At 42.2% G+C, this 21,074-nt stretch overlaps 1 protein-coding gene and 1 long non-coding RNA gene across 4 annotated transcripts in view; both read left to right on the forward strand.

Moving 5' to 3' along the window:
• Positions 1-13,034, forward strand: part of GRK5 (G protein-coupled receptor kinase 5) — a 153,020-nt gene extending 139,986 nt beyond the window's left edge. For 2 of the 3 annotated variants that reach the window (XM_082222680.1, XM_082222682.1), the window contains 4 exons: positions 3,462-3,599; positions 5,351-5,488; positions 9,878-10,009; positions 11,528-13,034. In XM_082222680.1, coding sequence (XP_082078806.1) covers positions 3,462-3,599; positions 5,351-5,488; positions 9,878-10,009; positions 11,528-11,626 — 507 coding nt within the window. In that variant the 3' untranslated portion in view covers positions 11,627-13,034. Of the gene's footprint in view, positions 1-3,461; positions 3,600-5,350; positions 5,489-9,877; positions 10,010-11,369 lie in introns of all 3 variants that reach the window. The other variant, XM_082222681.1, reaches the window with a different exon arrangement.
• A 744-nt stretch (positions 13,035-13,778) lies between these two features.
• LOC309532456 lies at positions 13,779-19,144 on the forward strand. The gene is made up of 2 exons (XR_014219871.1): positions 13,779-15,192; positions 15,251-19,144. It is a non-coding gene; the product is annotated as an uncharacterized lncRNA (long non-coding RNA).
• The last annotated feature ends 1,930 nt before the right edge of the window (positions 19,145-21,074 follow it).

The following is a 21,074-nucleotide window of genomic DNA, read 5'->3' on the forward strand; positions in this document are numbered from 1 at the left end:
TGTGACTGTGGCAGCCATAATGTCAATAACAGACACTTGAAGGAAGATTTCACCATTTATTCCACCATTTATTCCATTTACTATGTGTGCTGTTCCTGTTCCCACTGTGAGACTTAATGTGTTCACAGATTTTCTTACATGTTGTGATCTACTAAAGCTGTGCAAGACCCAGTCCTGATCTCCTAATAACTTCCCTCAGTGATGCTTGTATTCTGTTGTATGCATTTCCGCTGCCTTTCTGTCTATATTTTTCTAGCTTTTGGAACAGTTTAGTTGGAGAATTTTTCCAGAAACAGTAGCCTGATCATTGACAGGACACAAGCAGGAGCTGTTCCTTTCCACTGAAGTTGAGATAGATGATAGATAGATGATAGATAGATGATAGATAGATGATAGATAGATGATAGATAGATGACAGATAGATGATAGATAGATGATAGATAGATGATAGATAGATACAGTGGTTCCTCGCAAGACGAAAATAATCCGTTCTGCGAGTCTCTTTGTCTAGCGGTTTTTTCGTCTTGCGAAGCAACCCTATTAGCGGATTAGCGCTATTAGCGGTTTAGTGGATTAGCGGCTATTAAAGAAAAAGGTGGGAAGCGGGGGGGAAATCGGAACACTCGCAAGACGTTTTCGTCTTGCAAAGCAAGCCCATAGGGAAATTTGTCTTGCGAAGCAGCTCAAAAACGGAAAACCCTTTCGTCTAGCGAGTTTTCCGTCTTGCAAGGCATTCGTCTTGCGGGGCACCACTGTAGATAGATAGATGATAGATAGATAGATGATAGATAGATAGATAGATAGATAGATAGATAGATAGATATACACACAGTATTGAACTTTCTGTTGCTTGTATAGCTGAGACCTGATTATGTCCATTCATTTTTTTAAAATGATTTTCTAATTACAAGCCTATACAAACATTTTTTGTTTACATGGTCTGTGTTAAGTTTTCCACTGCTGCCCTCTAATGGACAAAGAGAAGATAGCTGTATTGCAGCCAGTGCCGGATTTATGTATAGGCTAAGTAGGCTGAAACCTAGGGCCTCTAAATCTAGGGGGCCACGCCAGCCTGCCCACTCCCTAGCAGGCAACCTCCCCTCTCCCAAAATTGCAAACCTAAGACTTCATGCAAGGGCAGGGCAACTCAGGCCCACCAAGTATGAGACTCAGGGCTAGCTAGTGGGGCCCAATTTGAAGTAGTGGGGCGCAACTTGATTTTTTTTTTTATAAGGGCCCCAGTTCGCAGCCAAAGTCTTCAAAAAATTATAGCTATAAATAAAATCCATCTAGATTGCCTTGGTGTGTGTGTGGGGGGGCTTAGGAGCAGCACGTGGGGCCCAATTTGGCCCAATTGCTTCAATTGCCTTAAGGTCAGCCCTGATGAGACTATGCAGGGGTTAGACCAACAAGCCCTGCACCTTCTAGGTCCCTGGTGTCACCAGAGTACAGACTCAAGGACTTGTTATGGAAATAAAGGGGGCGCACTTATTGGAAATCAGTTTTGTCACCTCTCCCCCCCCCCCCGCAAACCCCGAGACAATGAGCCCAGCCACCTTTTATTCACAGTTGCCTAAGCATTACACTACAGCATGGTCATAAACCTGTACGTTCAACTGCTGAAATATACACCCAATATGTAGCAATGGAGATTTATGTTACTGCTTTATGAATGAACACTGTGCTGTATGAATGGACTCTGTATTTTGTGAATTACCTAAGAGCCACCAATAGGGAGCTCTAGAATCTGACAGCAAACAGTACTAGCAAACAGCGACCCCTATTGCTGAAAGCAGGTAACCAGCAGGGAATGCTTCAGCTCAGCTTTTGCACTGTGGACTAAACACCCCCTACTGTGCAGATAATGGAGAAAGCTCATAAATTGTATCCCTTCTGGCATCCTGGCCAACTCTATTATGCTGGTGTAAACCCTGGTGCACCAGAAGCCCAGAATAGCAGCAAATAAAATCCGCTCATACGTCAGTGACTGATAAGACTTGTCAACCAGTTCTTCCAAAGTCTTCCTAAATTATAAAGCTCCAAAATACAGGCCAAAATAGAACAGGTCTGGGAAGAGCAAGGCATACAATGGGCACCACCAGTGAAAAGGCCCTGCTCCGTGTAGCTCCTGCCCTGTCATTTGATAGGGTTCCCACTTGCCCTCCTTCTTGACATGGAATGCTCTCTATTGGAATCTTCAGGTCCAGTACAAAGACCATAAGGAGGGAGAGCAGGAACCCTGAAGTTCCCAACAGCTGTTAATCAACCAAGCAAGCACACAGGTCACCTTTGTCACAGTCAGGACACCTATGTCCTGGCCAGGCTTGTGTTCAATCTTGTTTTTGTACAATGTTGTTCGTTCTCAGTAACCAAAATTATATTTTCAACATATACAAGCAGAAAAGTTGTTTTCCTTCATTTGCAAGGAATCGTACAAAACAAAGTGGCACTAATAAAGAAAAGTTCCAGGGTGGCAACAGAAAGCAAACTAAAAATGCTGTTGTAGTTCATCAGAACTATCCAGCAATATCAAGTAATAGGAAAACTGGTGCTATTAACAGTAATCCTTCTAGTTGGTTAATTGGTTCGGCAACTTCCGTGTGATGCTAATTATTTCCCCAAAGAGTTAAATGATAACTAATCAGAGGCAGCTACAAATGGCAACAAAATATCTGTGAAAGGAAGAGGAGCAGGTTTGCTCAAGTGTGTTGCAGGCAGAAATACTGTTTGTAATGAAGTGAGAGCAGTAGTTTACTTGCTCAAATTAACAAATAAAGTTTTGAGAATTTAAATTCTACATTAAAATTGATTACTTAATTGAGAAGGGGATTGTAATAAAAACACTGGGGCCTAATTTGAATAGTAGAATGCCTGGTATCTGGTGGGCAATCTCATTCTTTATTTCCACACTGTGGCTGCAGACCAAATCACCTTTCAAGAGAGTTATGAGATTCAGGTGAGGGTCAGATGCCTTGTCAATCTCAGCAGGTATATAAGAGGACGACCGTCCTGGCTAGGCCTTTGCACTGGCCAGCTTTTTATTAGCTGTCCATTAAAAAAAATTAAAATGAAAAGTACCAGCTTATCTATATACTTTATTGTATAATTTGATTATATACATGCTATATTTAATTCTTGGATTGTTTTATTGTGCATTTTAAATTAAGGATGTTTATATTTTAATGCTTGTGCAATTAATCTTATTTATAAACCACTTATGAGCCTATTCTGGCACTGAGCTGCATGTGAATATAATTTATTCCTCAGAAGCCTTTGGGCTGAGATGCACTCCCTGTTTTCTTTTTGTTAAAATGTGTAGTACAGTTTGGTTGTGTGAATTAATTTATAAAGGCCCTATTTATGGGTAGGCAGGGCTGTGAAGGTTTAACAAATGTACCTGTGTGTGTCTTAAAGTAATTAAACAACCGCCATCTTGCCATCCCATTTGTCTGTTTCTCTAGCTACTGACCAAAGATGTGAAGCAGAGGCTGGGTTGTCAGGAGGATGGTGCAGCCGAAGTAAAGAGGCACCCATTTTTCAAGAGCATGAATTTCAAACGCTTAGAAGCAGGAATGTTGGACCCTCCTTTTGTCCCTGACGTAAGTGATGCTTGAAAGAGAATCTCAGTACATGAAGTGGATCTTGAAAGCAACCCATGGCATACACCACTTGAGACTGTTCTCTCACATAAATGGCAGCTGCTTGCTTTCTGTTCCCTGTTACATTCTGTTTTACTTGAGAGCTAGCATGGTTAAGTGGCCATATGTTGACCTTGGATGCCAGGGTCCAATAATTCTTCGTTCAGTCACATACTTTTATTTCAGGGTACTATTTTTGATAGGGCAAAGTCACTGGAGGGCATAAATGGATTTAACAGTAATTTCCAAGAACTCTTAGGACCTGTAATCCTGTGAGGGTAACTAACGATCTCTTAGCAAATACTTCTGAGAACATTAATTTCAAATACAGTTCCCAGGATTTTTTGGAGGAAGCCATGACAGTTGCATTGGTGTATAGAGGTCAAATAAGCTTGTAGTGTAGATTACTTTTCCTTGCAACTTTGCCATGGTGAAATCAGGCTAGTATGTGGTTAGGAGGCCTGCCCCAAAAAGTTTTTCTGCTTGAGGGGATGAACAAGATGGTGGTTCCCTGTCCTCCCTCTCCAATTCCACAGACAGAAGCATACCATACTGACAGCTGAATCTTACTCCCAACAGTGGTGGGAGAAGAACATCCTCCAGACTATCTTAGAAAGGATAGGACAGGCTGTGCAGCATTCACATCTGTACCTTCCAACACCTTGTCAGGACTACCTGGGAGTATGGTGGCCAGTCTATCTCTGTACAAAACTGACTGGAGCTGGGGAACAACCTATAGCTGAAAGTGGGCTCTCCTAAATAATGAGGCCTCCTGAGTCTCCAGTGACCATGTTCAATCCAAAAGAGCCCCCAAGCTTCCACAGAAAGTATACTAAGAATAATATTTCATCAAAACAAACCAAGCTGTTTTACCATTTTCCTCACGAAATAGATTTGAAGCGCCACCTTCAAAGCGCTTGGCAATGAAACTGCACATTTTCCGATATCTTCGTGTCTTGTAATTGGCATCCATTTAACTTCTTTTTCAACCAGCTCTCTAGAGTTTGGCTTCTAAGCCAAGATTGAAAAAGTTACTTTGGATGTCTCCCACTGGGGTTTTCCAGTTATAGCTATGCGTAGAGTGGCTGCAGTTCACGAGAGACAAAATCCATGCCTGCTTGGACAAGCAGAGCAAACTTCGTGGTTCTGTGAGCCCTGGCCTAAATGCTAAGTCAACTGAAATTTTCATTCAGTTAGTTCTCCCCTTTTAAGTTGTTTCTGTTTAAATGGGGGGGGGTTGTTTATCAATTTAAAACATTGATACTCCACTTAATATTTTTTTTAAAAAAACTATGTTTATTCTTTCCTTTTTAAATATTGGCGCTTCAATTTTCTATAATGGAAACACTTCAGTGTATAACTGTTTTAATGGGGAGGTGAGGGCAGTAGGTCATGAGTGGAGCACTTGCTTTGGGTACTGAAGTTCCCATGCTCAATCCCTAGCACCCCCAGGGGAGAGACTCCTTGTCTGACACCATGGAGCGCAACTACCAGTCAACACTGAAAAATCTTGAGGCCCATGGGTTGATGGTTTGAATCTGTATAAGCAGCACATGACATTCCTTCCTAGGTACTGATTGTAACCATGCCTATGAGGCACAGCCTGACAACGTTTGTATTACAATGCAGTACTGCTGTTAAGCATTCTCATTCAGCACTTCACCCACACATTCTGGACTCTCTCACTTTTCTTTTCTTTTCTGCTGCGGCAGCCCAGAGCAGTGTACTGCAAAGACGTGTTGGACATAGAACAGTTTTCAACTGTCAAGGGAGTGAACCTGGACCAAACGGATGACGATTTCTATTCCAAGTTCTCCACAGGCTCTGTTTCCATTCCGTGGCAAAACGAGGTAAATAAATACTTATTTTTCCCTGTCAGGTGATTCTAATGCTTCCCGCCCTCAGCCTTTAAAAATTCCATAAATACCCATATATTCATGGGAAAATTTGACACATTACTATTACTTTCAGAGGGGAAGAATTGTTTTGATAATGTTGGTAATGTTTATGTTCATGCCTATTTTCTTTTTCTTAAAAATTAATGAGTACCAAATGAGACCTTTGAAGTTCTCTAATGGACCGCCGAGTACTCTTCTTTATTAGATTTTGAAATATGTTTCAGTGCACAGAGATAAAAGCCTACAATGTCCGAAAGATTTGTATAGATCTTGGGTGTAGGTTTGAAGGGGGTACCCTTCAATTGGGCCCTATTAGAAGAATGAGGCAAGATTAACCTTTTGCTTCCTTGTTTAATTTTTAACTCGTCCTGAGGTCTCAGGCATGGCCATGTCAGGGAGTGAACCCCAGCAAGCTTGCAATAAAGCGCCAAGGCAGCTTTTCATTTCTTTAAGTTGACATGGCTTGCATTTGTCTGCAGGGCTTTTATTTGTATATTTCCAAATTTGTTCTATTTAAGGGCTTATAGACCACTTCTAAATGAGTGCTGCCCTGGGCTGTTTTGGTAGAAATGGTGGGGTATAGATTTAATACATAAATAAATGTTTCCTAAACAGCATACAGCAGGGGGGGAAAACCAGCAACATGCCACACTTTTCCATGTATAAGACTAGGTTATTTCCTTTAAAAATCATGCTAAAAAGTGGGGGTTGTCTTATACATGGGTAGTTGGTTGCTGCCGTGGCTGTCAGCAGCTATTGTGTGTGTTATTGGTTGCTGCATCAATGGGTGGTGTTGATTGGCCAATGCCACTTCGGTGGGCGATTGGCAGCTTCTGCTGGCAAGGGGACAGACGGGAGGCAGATTTTACCAACAACTCTGGGCAATCCTTTCCCCCCCCCTCAAAAAAAGCTCAGCAAGTTTTTGCTATCTCCCCCCATTTTCTGAAATTTCAGCCCCCCAAAATAGGGGCATCTTATACATGGGGGCGTCTTATAGTCGGAAAAATATGGTATGTGGTAAAAATGAGCAGCATTGGAGCTGAGCTGCAACACTGACTTCGCAGCTGCAGTGTCACTGCCACTGACCAGGAGGAAAGAGGCAGTGGGGATGTCGGGGTTTTGTAGGCACACCAGCTGAAGCATTGGATTGACTCTGCTGCTTCCCTGTGTCCCCATCCCTTACCCCTCTCTCTCCCAGTGAGCAGCAGTGAGCCGGGGAAGCTGGTGCTTCCACCCCGAGAGGCAAGCCATGAATGAAAACGAGATATACCAAGTTGTCTTACAAACAGATCTTAAATAAAGAATGGGGAAAAATTATAATTTATCTTAAAAAACCATTGTAAATAGTTAAAATTGTTAGTAGGATTGGAATAACACTTGTAGTTTAATGGTGAATTTTGGATATAATGGAGATGTAAAAGATTTGATTATAAAAGATGCAGGAGGAAATGGCTAACAATAGGACCCACAAAGGGAAGGAGGGAAGTCCAGGAGATTCTATGGAATCTTGTCTTTATGTTGTATTTTGGATATGCGATTGTAACACTGTAAATTGAAAAACCGAATAAATAAAATTTAAAAATAAAAACAGATCTTAAAATCATCGAAACACAAAATTCCTTGCAGTATTTAATATGAAATGGCCAAGTCACTCTTCAAGAAAACCTTCCTTTAAAAAAGGTAAATTTCTAATAGCCTCCTGAAAGCAGAAATGCTGGGTGCTTGTGTAAATTCAGTCAGAATCTGATTCCACAGAACTGGAGCCATAACCTTTAAGGCCTGGCTTCTAGCTGATTCCAGACGTACTTATTGGGCACGCAGAACAGCGGCCCATCTGAGGAATGCAATTGCCCATCAGGGCCAAACGGGATAAGGCGTTCCCACAGTTAACACGGCCCCACATAATTTAGAGGTTTAAATGCTAAAAGCAACATCTTGAGCTGAGCATTGTGGCATATTGTCGTCCGCCACAGTTCTCTTAGCAGAGGTGTCCTATTGTGTTGGGAGAATGTCCCAAGACCACAGCCTGGCTGCTGCGATCTGCATGAACTGCAGCTTCCCAATTATGCCCCAGGGAAGCCCCACATGGAGTGTGTAGCCGGAATACAATCTTGACTACCACCATGGCCAAGCTATCCCAGCCCTGGAACGGATGCAGCTGTCTTATCAGCTGGAGTTCGTAAGAGATACCTCTAGTTGTTTCCTAACCTGTTTCCTCCTTCCTGTTACTGACTGGTAATGCATTCTAACAATGGGGCTTTTGAAAGGTGAGCCCCTTCACAGCCTTGGGAAACCTCTCAGCTCAGTTTCTACAACAAGAAAATTTGAATCTCATTCACAGTACGGAGCTGAAAGATTTAAACTTCCCTCACGCCTCCAGCACCGTAATGGAGGAATTGCCCCATTGTAGCACTGCGATGAGAGGAAAAAATTGAACTTCTTGTTTGAACCTCAGTACCAAGATGAAGAAATTTGTTGCCTCTCTCTCTCTCTCTCTCTCTCTCTCTCTCTTTCTCTTTCTCTTTCTCTCTCTGTGTGTATGTGTCATAGAGAGAGAGAGAGAGAGGTGGGAGGGTGGGAGTGGGGCTTGTGTACTAGGTTAGTATATATGGAGAGCATGTGAGTGGCATGCTGCCCTCGGAGATTTCATCAGCCTTCAATGTGGCCCCCAAGCTTCAAAGAGTTAGCCATCCCTAATGTAACCAGTCTTTGGATCATAAATTGACAGGATGGAGTACAATTTAGAGATCTCCAGAATGGTTATTTACTAAACTACTATGACCGTACAGTTGTGTTTAGTTTACGCTGTTATGCATATAATATTCTCCATCATTGTGAGGTTCATTTTATTATAGGAAATAGGTTTACCGTATTTTTTGCACCACAACACTCACCTTTTTCCTCCTAGAAAGTAAGGGGAAATGTCTGTGCATGTTATGGAGGGAATGCCTACGGGTGGCATGTCTACGGATTTTCCTCCTCTAAAAACTACGTGCGTGTTATGGTCAGGTGCGTGTTATAGAGCGAAAAATACGGTAATTGGTTCAGTAGTAATTTGTTGCAAAGGCTTCAAGATTCCACTTTGAGTTCTGTTACATTTCCCTTCTTCCCTGTTGCGCTAGTTTGAGGTTTAACAATGAACACTTGTTCCAATAAAACACATTTCCCACTGCACGGCAGCATGGAGGCAAATTCATTTCACATTGTACTAAATTGTTAATACATTGTGGGAATCCATAAATGGCAAGACAGTCGACAGAACTGCTGCCCCTCTCTAGACACTATCGGAGTCCCAAGGTTGGCTTCACAACCATTCAGCCACTTTTCCTTTCATCATCTGTCTGTAGAGTTGCTATCCTGTGCACCACGACATTCACATAAGTCTGTGCACAGCATCAAACTGTGCAATCAGTTTGACACAGAACGAGTGCAGAGTTGAAGCTGCAAGGTTATCCATTGAACTGCAGAGATCTTCACACACAGCAGACTGCTGCTTATGCACCACCAGAATGAGAGAGAATGAGAGAGCTCAGCTAGTTGAGCTGCCTGCTAGGCCACAAACCAGTTTTAACTTCAAAGATGGCAGTCAGTCGGGCTGTGAGTAGAAAACCGACAGATTATTTATTGTGGATAACACCCCCACTACCCAGCTTCAGCTCTACCAGCCCCTGATGGAAAGCATATGCTTGAAAGCAGAGGTTGAGAACCTGTGGTTCTCCAGGTATTGCTGGACTCCCATCAGCCCCAGTCAGCGTGTCCCAGAGGTCAGGGAAAATGAGAGTTGTTTACTAGCAATATATGAAAAGCAATAGCTTCCCTGTTTCTGTCTTTAAAGAATGGTGGTCTGCAAATCTGAGACTGAAAACCTGTGCGGTTCAGAATACCACATGGGCCACCTTTTCCCGTACGAACCTGCCCAGACTCGGAGATTAACAATTGAGGCCCCTCTGTGTGTGTGCCTCCAAGAGGGTGGCATTACAGAATCCTCTTCCCTGGGACAGTGACGGATTTAGGATGGTGTGGGTGGTTGTTTATCTTGTTGACATCTGAAGGGACGGTGTTCCACAGGGTGGGCATGACTACTGAGAAGGCCCTCTGCCTGGTTCCCTGTAACCTCACTTCTCACAATAGGAAACCACCAGAAGGCCCTCTGAGCAGGATCCAGCCTAAACGATGGAGGTGGAGACAGGAACATTTTGAGAATATTTGCATTCCTTGGGCAGGAGAGTAGGGACTGCAATTTTCTTTGGCTGCCTAAGCATTTTCAAACAAGAGGCTTCCGAGCCCAAAAAGAAAATGCAGGTGCAATAATGTATTCCCCTCTTCTTTTCATTTTGCTAGATGATCGAAACAGAATGTTTTAAAGAACTAAATGTGTTTGGACCAAATGGTACTATCTCACCAGACCTTAACAAAAGCTACCCGCCGGAACCGCCGAAGAAAGGATTGCTGCACAGAATATTTAAGCGCCAGGTGAGAGCCTTGAGTCTTTGTGTGAGTAAGAGCCATTCTAAATGGAAATGGATTTTCACATTGCATATGAATATTCATTAGTCTGGATCGAGGCATTCTTTCTGACATACAGTTGAGCAGAAAGTGCTTTAAAGGAAAAAGAAAAAAACATTTGCGCCTGCTGTAACATTAGAGAATTTAAAATTTCCCATCGCTGTTGAAACAAACATAATGTGTTTTTCAAATAAAAACTACTGCACTCTGCAACAAGTAGCAAACAAGAGCAGAGAAGAATTCACTTAATGAGAACTGTAGCTTGCTCTTTTTCAAGGTCGTGTATATGAGATCCTCATTTTAAGCAGACCCGTCCTTTGTTTCAGGAAATACACAACTTTGCAGTGGGATTGCAGCAAAGATCAGTTTATATTCAACATAAATATGTAGTGACTTCCACTTGCACAACAGGACTTCCCCCCATGTGCCTCCTAAAACTGTTATGGGGGTTCTCCCAGCCCCTCAGGAACGACAGGGAGGAGAAGTTCCCACTGCGCAAACGGAAGTTGTTCCGCCTGCACATTCATTTAGTTGAATACTGCCCATTATTCATTACTGTTCAGGGAGGCCAATAGCAAAGTCTAGGGGTAAGAGCTTGGAGATTTGAGAGCCATTCATACTGAGGGTGAGATGAAACTGAGTGGCCATGGCTTATAGCTGTGTCCTGCATTGGGATTGTTCAGGTATTTAGCAGAGAGGAAGGGCATGGAACAACGCGTGGAAGAAGGGGGGAAAGGAGCCAGAAACATTCAAGGTAGAAGATGCTGAGACAGCTTTTGTTATATGGCAATCCAGGGAATTGTGCAGTTCGTTTAGATTTGCATCTCAAAGGGGGAGGAATCCAGCAGAGCAGAATGCACTGTAATAAAATTCACTGATATTCTTCACTTCCCCCTGTCTTAATCCAGTGAATTTTCTGACGTAATCCAAGCACAGCTGAATCAGGTAGTCCTTATAATCCTTACAAAAAGTGCTCAAGCTTGGACGTTGGCTTACCTGGATGGGGAGCCTGTGGTCCTCCAGATGTTAGTAGACTACTGCTTCCAACGTTCTTGACTGTTGGCCATGCTGGCTGGAGCTGGTGGAAAATGGAAAATCTCTGGAAGCCACAGGTTCTTCATCCCTGTTGTAGCAGAAGCCCAATAATGAGTAGACACCAAGAACACCTCTCTTCATGCCCTGGCTGTCTGAATGTCACACATACCTGGAGTCATTATTTGCTTAAAACTGGGGCTCAACATTTTATGAACCTAAGAGGCGCTTGTGGGAGACATGTAAACTTGACAAGTAGTTTAAAAGGCTACAATTTCCCCCTTTTGTACCACAGGTTTGTTAAGGATCCAAGATTCAGAATATTTGCAGCTCATCATTGGCAGATAACATTTCATCCTGGGAACTCTAGACCAATGTGGTGGATGCAGAACATTCTGGGAATCTTAACTTTTCCCCCCCAATCTCTCTTTCACTCTCTTTTAACTCTTTCAGCATCAGAACAATTCCAAGACTTCTCCAAACTCAAAGGCCAGTTTAAATCACCATATCAATTCCAACCATGTAAGTTCAAACTCCACTGGAAGCAGCTAGTTCTTGGCTTTTGTGAATCTGCACTTTGCATCCTTCCACTATATTGTATGGAGCTTCGAGGATGAGAGAGAAAGAGAGAAAGAGAGAGCACCCAACATTGAGCTAGAAGATCAACGAGTCTCCTATTGAGGGAGATCCCCCCCCCACTGTTCCTTCCAGTGGAGCCTCCCATTTTCATGAAGAATTTTCCTCTCAGGTCTGTTTTTGGAGGTGGCACTCGAGGTCTCGTGACTCACCGTTGTCTCTGTAGGACATTGCAATAGAAATCGGAGTCCAACAACTTGCACGTATTTAAAATAGCATCATAACTAGAACTGAACTTTGTCCTTATTATTTTTAAAGAAAAGGTTTTGTAAATTTCTCTATTGTCTCAGTTTACATTTTGTACATTTGTATTTAAATGAAAGTCGGACTTGGGGATGTATATTTTCTGAGCAGCAGCTTGTAAAGCCATGTGTTTTAAGACTTTTTTTTTAAGAAAATCAAAGTGACTCAAGACTTCCAGAGACTTAAAATGAGATGGTTTTGTTGCAAATATAGAAATTTATTCATACGTTCTTTTTTTCATATCAGTTCTGTTGATATGAATTTTTATGCCATGCTTCATTTTCTTCTTCATCTGTTTCATGTACAGCAACACTGCAGACTAGTGTCTTCCCCCTGTTTTGTTACAGGCCTTGCATTTAATGCAACCTCAAACATACAGTCAAGATCTGCCATCTCTAAGGACGCTAATACACTATGTCTGGGGTTCAGAATGTCATGGGACCAATGCTGTTGCTATTTGCACTTTTTTGTAGTTAGAATTCCCTTTTATGTCTGTTGCTGAAAAGCCCCCCCCCACCACCGCGTAAAGTCCCTCCTCTCTCCCCTCCGCCACAAACCCACCACCCCAAGCCTGTTTCCAGTGTTTCTGTTATTTTTGCAAGATCAAGAAGAGCAAACATACATGAGCTCAGACACAGGAAGCCACCTGCTCTCCACATGAGAAACTCAACCTTTGCTGCTCATGTCAAGAAGATGCCAAGAAAATGACTTGATATTATCTCCAGGTGGAGTTTTGCACAGGCCATTGAGAAAGGGTGCTGGATTCATGTTGGATGTTGCAGTAATAAACTTGTGACTCCTGAGTTCCTGTTGCACTGATCTATATAGCTCTTGCTGGTTCCCGCCCTTGTATACTGCATCCCAGGCACAAGAGCAGAATCGGTATGGTTGATGCAGTCTACCTACCAGCAAGTATTCCCAGCTCTCTTCCTCTTCCATACGCAACCTTTTGTTTTGAAGTAAAGAGAGTTTCAAACCACAAAGCTTTGCTCAAAATGGCAGCTTCCTCACATGACACTACATCTTTTCTATTCCATGTCTATTTTGCCAGGAACGTCAGAGACTTCAGAGTATAACTTCACATCCTTGGCATTAGGGCATAAAGAAGAATTGCAACATGATCTATCGTGTGGGCATGTGGATCACTGGAGACAAATATTTGTTTTTACTTCCATCTTACAGATGACAGCTCATGCAAATTTTAAGAGCTATGAATAGCACAAACAAAGTGAGCTACAAACAGTTTGTTTCAAAAGAGATTATTTTAGTCAAATCACCACACTTAGTCTATATGTTTCTAAGCAGCAGGAGAACACAACATTTCGAATATTCCATAAAGCAATTTAAAAATTGTCTTGACCCAATGCATAGGAACCCATTTGTCTTAGAACTGCTTCATCTGTTATGTTTGAAATACATTTTTAGGAGTTGTAGCTGAGCTTAAAGATTTGCAAAATGGAAGATATAGGAAGATTTGGGAGCTGTTTGGGGTTTTTTCACTCCCTGCATTATTTTACCAAGATAAATTAAGATGTTGACCACATTTAGCACTGTGTGGATGAGCAGAAACTGGCCTGTACAAAATACTTGAGCTTCCACTCCCTTCCTTCTGCTCCCATGTGACTGGGAGAAGGTATTAAATTTTGCTTAGTTTCATTTCCCCTGAATCCTATTTGTTACATATGGAAGTAGGACAGGGGAAGTGTGCGACCTTGTTCCTGCTTTTTGGTCTCGCTGGAACTATTGATACCATTGACCAGCTCCGTGGGGGAACACGGTGTTCCAAGAATTCTGGTCTGATCTGAACCGGTCCCAGCTCCTGCCAACCTAGCAGTTCAAAAGCACGTCAAAGTGCAAGTAGATCAATAGGTACCGCTCCAGCGGGAAGGTAAACGGCGTTTCCGTGCGCTGCTCTGGTTCGCCAGAAGCGGCTTAGTCATGCTGGCCACATGACCCGGAAGCTGTACACCGGCTCCCTCGGCCAATAAAGCAAGATGAGCGCCGCAACCCCAGAGTCGGCCACGACTGGACCTAATGATCAGAGGCCTCTTTACCTTTACCTATGCTTATAACACTCAGCTCTGTTTCTCCATAACGTCTGCATCAGAAAAGGCCATGTGGGCCCTGGGCTTAGACAGAGGCGTAGGAAGGTCAGTGGTACCCGGTGCGGAACATTTCTTGTCAGCCCACACACACACACACACACTGATTTTTATTTTACTTTTTTGCCTGCAAAAATGGTTTTACATTATTTCATATTTTCTTACAAAGGAATGTGGATTCTGAGCCTCTGATAACAAGTAGGCGACTATGGACAGATACTTAAATCTACAGGATGGATTGTGTTTTGGCTTGTGTTATTTTATTTATATTTATTGTTTATATATTTAATAAAATTTATTTTAAGAAACCTGCAAAGTGGTTTACCTAAACAAAAAACAAAAAAACACCACGGCAGTAATATCAAGAAAAATTAACAATCCTACTTTAAAACATACAAAAGCTAAAATATTAAGATTAAAATTACTTCAGCTTCCTAAGCATCTAGTTATGCTTGCCTAAAGAATAATGCTTTCAGCAGGTGCCCGAAAAAGGTATAGCAAAGGCACATGCTTTGTTGAAATTTCAGCCTTCACGACATAGGAAAACGGCCAAGTAAACCGCTATTTTCGTGGAGGAGGGTCAAGATATTAACTGATATGCATGAAATTTAATATGTAGCTATGTAATCCCTAGTGTAGTAAGAGGACCTTTGGAGCAGGCTTTTTTTAAAAAAAAAAAAAGTTTTTTATGAACCGCCCTAGTAGGGCAGTAATTGTTCCTTGATAATTTGTCACCCCCCTTCATAATGGCACCTGGGGTGGCCCGCTCCCCCTTTCCTATTCCCCTGGGCCTAGATGCAGTGATGAGATGGATGAGGAGAAATAAGCTGAACTTGAATCCTGGCCTTACAGAGGCTCTTGGGCTGAGTGCTTCCCATGTCTGAGAAACTGGCCAATTGCCTGCCCTGAACAGGTTGCAGTCCCCTCTGAAGGAGCAGGTATGCAGCTTGAGGGCCCTTCTGTATCCAGCTTATCTAGAGGCATGTAGCTAGATATGCTTTCTATCAGCTCCAGCTGGGGTGACAGCTATGACCACCCCTGGCCCAGGAGAGCTCAGCCACAGTAGTTCACATTTTGGTGACTTTGAGACTGGATCACTACAACACACTCCATGTGCAGTTTGGTTTGGAAACTGCAGTTAGTGCAGAATGCTGCAGCAGGGTTGAGACAGGCATGGGATCCTGTCAGCGTATAGCACCCCTGCTCAGAGATCTGCACTGCTTGCCATTTTGTTAGTGGGCTAAAGTCATGGTGTTGCTCTTAATATATAAAGCCCTGAGCAGCTTAGGACCAGTTTACTCAAAGGATCACCTTATCCCTTATATACCCACTTCAATCTGTGGAACTTGCATTTCTGCCCCATAATGTTTGTTCCACTCTTGTAAGAAATTGATCTTTTAATGTGGCAGATCTTGACTCTGAAACACTCTGCCCATTGACATTAGGCAGGCCCCTCACTGTATTCTTTGAGGCGCCGGCTAAAAACTTCCTTGTTTAGGCAAGCCTACCCAGACATGTGAAGTTGATGTGTTTTAATCTGTAACTTTAGCCTATAATGTAGTTTTAACAGTTAGTTTTATTTATGTTCTGGTTTTTGAAACTTGTTTTTAACGTGTGTGATTTAAAATGCATATTTTATATGCTTTGCAAACCGCTTAAACGTTTTATTTACAATTAAGCGATATACAACTTAAATTAAATTTTAAAAAAATGAACCTAGAATTGAGGTTTAAAACAAACCCTGCTTAGTTTAACATGTCAGCTTCTTATAGTCAATGTTTGAAGTTAGCTTGTTTTGAGACTGACCAGAGTTTGCTTTGAACTATAATCCCTGGTTTATGTCAGGATTCACAGCTGACCAGTAAGACAAGAGGGTGGCTGCCTTTCTGCTCACACATGTAGTGCTAAACCATGGTTTCCTGTTTCATGAAGATGCAGCTGTTATGAAAGATACAGAGCTGCTGTGAAAATTGGCGTCTCCATGTTGAATTCTTCCCCACACCACATGGCAGCATACATTAATGGTCCCTATTTCTATGCTTCATATTTCCTTTCAACAGTAGCCAATGATGTGATGCTGGGGCTGGGAAACACATCATCTGCGAAGAAGCATTTTAGTCTTTTGCCATGGCCACACCTGTGGTGAGAAACATATTGTACCCCAGATATGTTGATATGGCTTAAGTCATAAATGCTTCACAGAATTTACAGTGATTCATTTGTTCAGCTCCTCTGGATATTTTAGACCAAATTGGTTTCTTTTCTTTTCCTATCCAACCAGCGTATTTTGAAACTAGTTTTGGCCACTGGCTTTCTCCTCTACTAAGCTCTTGCATGATGAATAAAATGATGATGAGTAAGGATGATGCAGTGCCCATTGCTTTTCATGTACAATGATGCCATCTTTGCAAGAGATCTGCTGGTAGTGGCTTGCAAAAAGTTGTTCTTACTTAGACTGACAACTCAAAATTCCTGTAGCTGGTTAGCTAATACAAAAAGGCTATTGTATTGGATACCAATGTTTGATCCAAGAGATTGAAATTCGTTGATTTGGGGGTGATGCATGAGGGAGATAGAAAAATACACCATGTGCAACAGAGGGTATTTGCAGTGAGGGCAATTGTTTCATCAATTCAAGGTGCCACTTCTCTCCCCAAAAGTACAGAGCACATCATGAGCTTTCCCTTTTCCATCTTCTTCATCTTAGCCATAGTTCCCTTGTGGATTTTCTTACCTTTCTTCCTCTTTCCAGGCCAATTTAGTTGGATGGTTTTTCCAAATAATATTAGGCAACATTGAAGACAGAGTTTTGGCCTTCTCTCCCACCTTAACAAGAACAAAGATAAGTGATGAGGAGAGAACTGGGAAACTTCTAGAGCTGTCCCATATGATAGGAGTCGCAGAGCCTTTTCCTATTAAGAAATTCCAGGTGTGATTTATTTTTTTCTTGACCTGCACTAATTTTCCATCAACATTAACAGCTTTTGTTTTGAACAGTAATAACAAAAAATCTGGTACAGCAATAAGAATGCAACTTAGCACAGTTGCTCAGGACACATTATTGACTTTTAAAAAAGATTAAATGGAGAACCATGACTTGCCATGTGTAACAAGACTCTTGAACTGGAACATTTGTATTTTTTAATCTGAAAACTTTTCCTCTGCAAAAGTCCATGTATCTCAGATTTCTTATTTGCATCTCGTTTGTAAAAGGAATCATGAGTGTGGGTGGCCCTCTCACTTGATTTTTTGGTGTGTGTTTTTCTGACATTGATCAAATCAGTAATTTTGTAATCATCCATTTGAATCTCTGCATAACGGTGAAAGCTGTTGGGTAACAAAACATGGAATTCTGTAGAGGCCAAGCTGTAATTTGGAAGGTTGCTATATTAACTTTTGTCTTTGTATTACCTGAAAAAGATGTCTAGGACTATTTCCTTTATAGAGCAGCTCAGTGAATTGAAAACTGAATAAAACCTTAGAATTGAGCTTTGCATTTTAAGATTCCTGCAGAGTTAATAGAAAGACCATTCAACAAGTGGAGGAACAGTAGCTCCATAGATTGTTTACCTTGTTAATATCAAAAACCAATAGGCATGAAGAAAACAATAAAAAAAATATTGGTATCTTTCCACCCATATTTGTTCTGATTGCTTAGACAGATAATTCTGTGGCCTTCTCACCCAAAAATTCTTACACATAGGAGCACACTGCTGTGGGTACTATCCCATCCCATGTGCAAGTGGAGACTGGACCTCACCCCATCTTAGAAGCTTGAGTAAGCTGTTAGGGAGGAAAGTAACTACTTTATATCAGGCCAGTCTATGTATCCATCTAGTCCATTATTGTCTACTTTGATCAGCGGTGACTCTCCAGAGTCTGCCTGAGAGCTTCCTCCATTACCTCCTACCTGACCCTTTTAACTGGAGATTCTGAGGATTGAATTTGGGACCTTCTGGATGCAAAGCATGTGCTAGGGGTCCCTTCTCTTGTTGGAAGCTTGTTGTTGAGTTTGTTTCCATCGCATTAGAAATACTTCTCAGCAAGTCTGTGAAGCATAGTGGCACATATTCCAAGGTGAATGGATATCAAAAAGGACCTCTCTTCCTCAGCAAATAGGTCCATGCTGCTAGAGAAAGCAGGAGCAATCTCTTCGCATCCCTGAGTACTTGGTGTGGAGTGGCTTCCCCCAGTCTACACCTGCAGCACCATATGCAGTAGGGCAGATGCATGGAACCTGATGCCCAAGGCAGATTGCTAGGTGTAAAAAGGATGCCCTGAAGGCAACTGCCATATATTGAGAATCAAATGATTAAAAAAAAATAAATCCAAATATTCTATCCTTCCAAAAAGTGTTGATAAAAAGGATGTGTTCATTTCTATTGATGCCACACCGGCCACTCTTAAAGATTCAGCTTTTTGCCTGTATCAAGGGAGGCAATGGATTGAAATTCTCTGTTGCACTTCTGAGCAACTTAAAACACTTTCATCTATGATTTAGTTCACCATAGCAGACTTAGCTAAATTAATTGACTATATTATGACTAGACGTGTCACATTTTTTAAATAAAAAAATAATCACAACTTGCTAATTACAAATGACATCATGGGTCCGGTTTTAAAAGTATATTTAGGAGTCAGTGTTTTAAAGCACTCATCATACTTCAGTGTCTGTAAAAGACAGGCACTTCTTCAATAATGTTTTTCATATGTTAAAAAATATATACATTTTATAATAAATGGAACCAAATGTTCTCAATTAGAAAAAAATAGTGGCTGTTGGTATTGTAAGATAATAATAATAATAATAATATGATTAATAATAATAATTCTAGAATCCAAAGGGTTTTTTTCATTTTGTTTTAATTTTCAGGGAGTTTCTTACATTGTTAAATGAGAATAGTTTTCATTTTTGAGGTTGTTATTGACAATAATGGCTTCTGTGTTTTCTGGCTGTTTGAATTCTCCGTACGCGTCTAATAATATTGCAGTGCTGCTGTATCTAGATCAAACCACTGTTTCGTTTTCCAATTTTTGTTTTGAGATTCCTTTTTTAAAAAAGAAAAATAAATTCCTTTATTTAAGTATATGCCAAGTATTGTTCTGTTCCGCATTCACTTTATGCCCTTTTACCAGTTGCGTGCTCATAACTGAGTTAGATCCACTTCTCCATTGGGCATGTAAAATTAGTACAGTGGTACCTCTGGTTACGAACTTAATTCGTTCCGGAGGTCCGTTGTTAACTTGAAACTATTCTTAACCTAAGGTACCACTTTAACTAATGGGGCCTCCCGCTGCTGCTGCACCACCACCACCACCACTGCACAATTCCCATTCTCATCCTGAGGTAAAGTTCTTAACCTGAGGTACTACTTCCGGGTTAGCGGAGTCTGTAACCCAAAGTGTTTGTAATCCGAGGAATTTGTAACCTGGGGTACCACTGTACTGTAATGTCAACAAGGGAAACTAAACCAAAGTTGAGTCAGTTCCACTGGTGCCAATGGCAGAATCAAACACATGCTTAAATTTAGGTGTATTCACTCATCTTGGAATGAATTTAAAGCTAATAGATGCCATTCAGTTCAATCTTCTTTTTTACTCTGTGCAGGGCTCCCTTTGGGTCTGCTTTAGAAGCTCTATCTGGTGCAGAGTGCAATGGCCGATGGGAGGCCATCTTAGTCATTAGGTTTAATGGCACCCTGCACCAGGGCCCCTGCCCATCAGGGGTGCCCAGCAGCGGGAGTCTGGGACCAACTGGGAACAGCTGCAAGGGCATGTTGGGCCGCAGCGGCAGCAGCTCTTCCTATGGCTAGCCATGCTCTCTCGCTTCCTGCCTGGGAGAGGAGGCAGCGGTGGCGCGCAAAGCTACGCAGCACCTTCTGACCTTCTGCACCTTCTCCCTCCTTCCCGCCCAGCGGCAGTAGCAGGACTGCTGAGGAAGCCCGTGCAGCAAGCGAACCTCAAGCTGCCCAGAGCTGGGGGAGGGGTGCCACGTCGAGGAAAAAGGTGGAGGAGGGATTCAGTCAGATTTGGGGTGGTGAGAGGGGAAAGCTGAGGGTGGGTGCACTACCATTAGGACTCAGTTTGGAGGTAAGGATGGACTCAAGAGCCTGCTCTCCATGCAGTTAGTGGTTAAAAACAAACAAACACCAACAAAAAGCCCTTTAAAGACGGGGATGGGTTTTTAGTGAGGCATAAGTTTTCATAAGCTGCAGCCCATTTCGTTCTCTTAAGCATGTGCAGAGTGCCTTAATCTACCCACAGCTGCCCATGGTGCATTCAAAGAAGGGCTGAAATGAGTTTGAAAGTTTCATGAATCTCAAGTGTGAGCGCATGGATCGTGGGACTGTCCTCCACAAATGTATTATATACATATGTGTGAACCAGGTACAATGTGGAGTAGGAGGAGAGAAGCTGCAGAGCAGAGCTTGCTGCTGTTAAATTTGCCAGAAACCTGCAACTAGTACAGAATGCAGCACCTAGGTTAAACTGAGGTATGTGCCTGACTGTGACATGCAACACCATTGCTAAAGGAAGTGTACTGGCGGCTGCTTTGCTATTAAGCCAGGTTTAAGGCTCTGGTATTAACCTATCAAACCCTAAACATATTGAAAATAAGAGAATGCCTTCTCCCACCCAGATCTGACCAGTTGAGAATATAATCTGCAGAGGTCCTCCTGGTTGTGCCACAGCCTCCAAACATCCATCTGGCATCAACCAGCACCCTTTCTGTGGGGGTACCTGCTCTCTTGAATGGTCTCCCCAATCCCCATGCTGATTTCTTTCTCTCTTTTTTACCATGGCTTTTGCTATCTACCATTACCAGCTGTTTACTGTCTACTTGATTATTATATAGACATTACATTTTATTATATTGTTGTACACTGCCTTGACATGCCCTGGCTGCCGAGATTGTGTTGGGCTGACATAAGGGCTTTAAAACACAGGATATATTAGGAGGTGGGACGTCATGGCACAAGACAACTCTGGGAAATGGGGGGGGGCTGGAGGGATCTTTG

Source organism: Podarcis vaucheri (genome assembly GCF_965113315.1).
Source record: "Podarcis vaucheri genome assembly, chromosome: 5".
NCBI classification, from domain to species: domain Eukaryota; kingdom Metazoa; phylum Chordata; class Lepidosauria; order Squamata; family Lacertidae; genus Podarcis; species Podarcis vaucheri.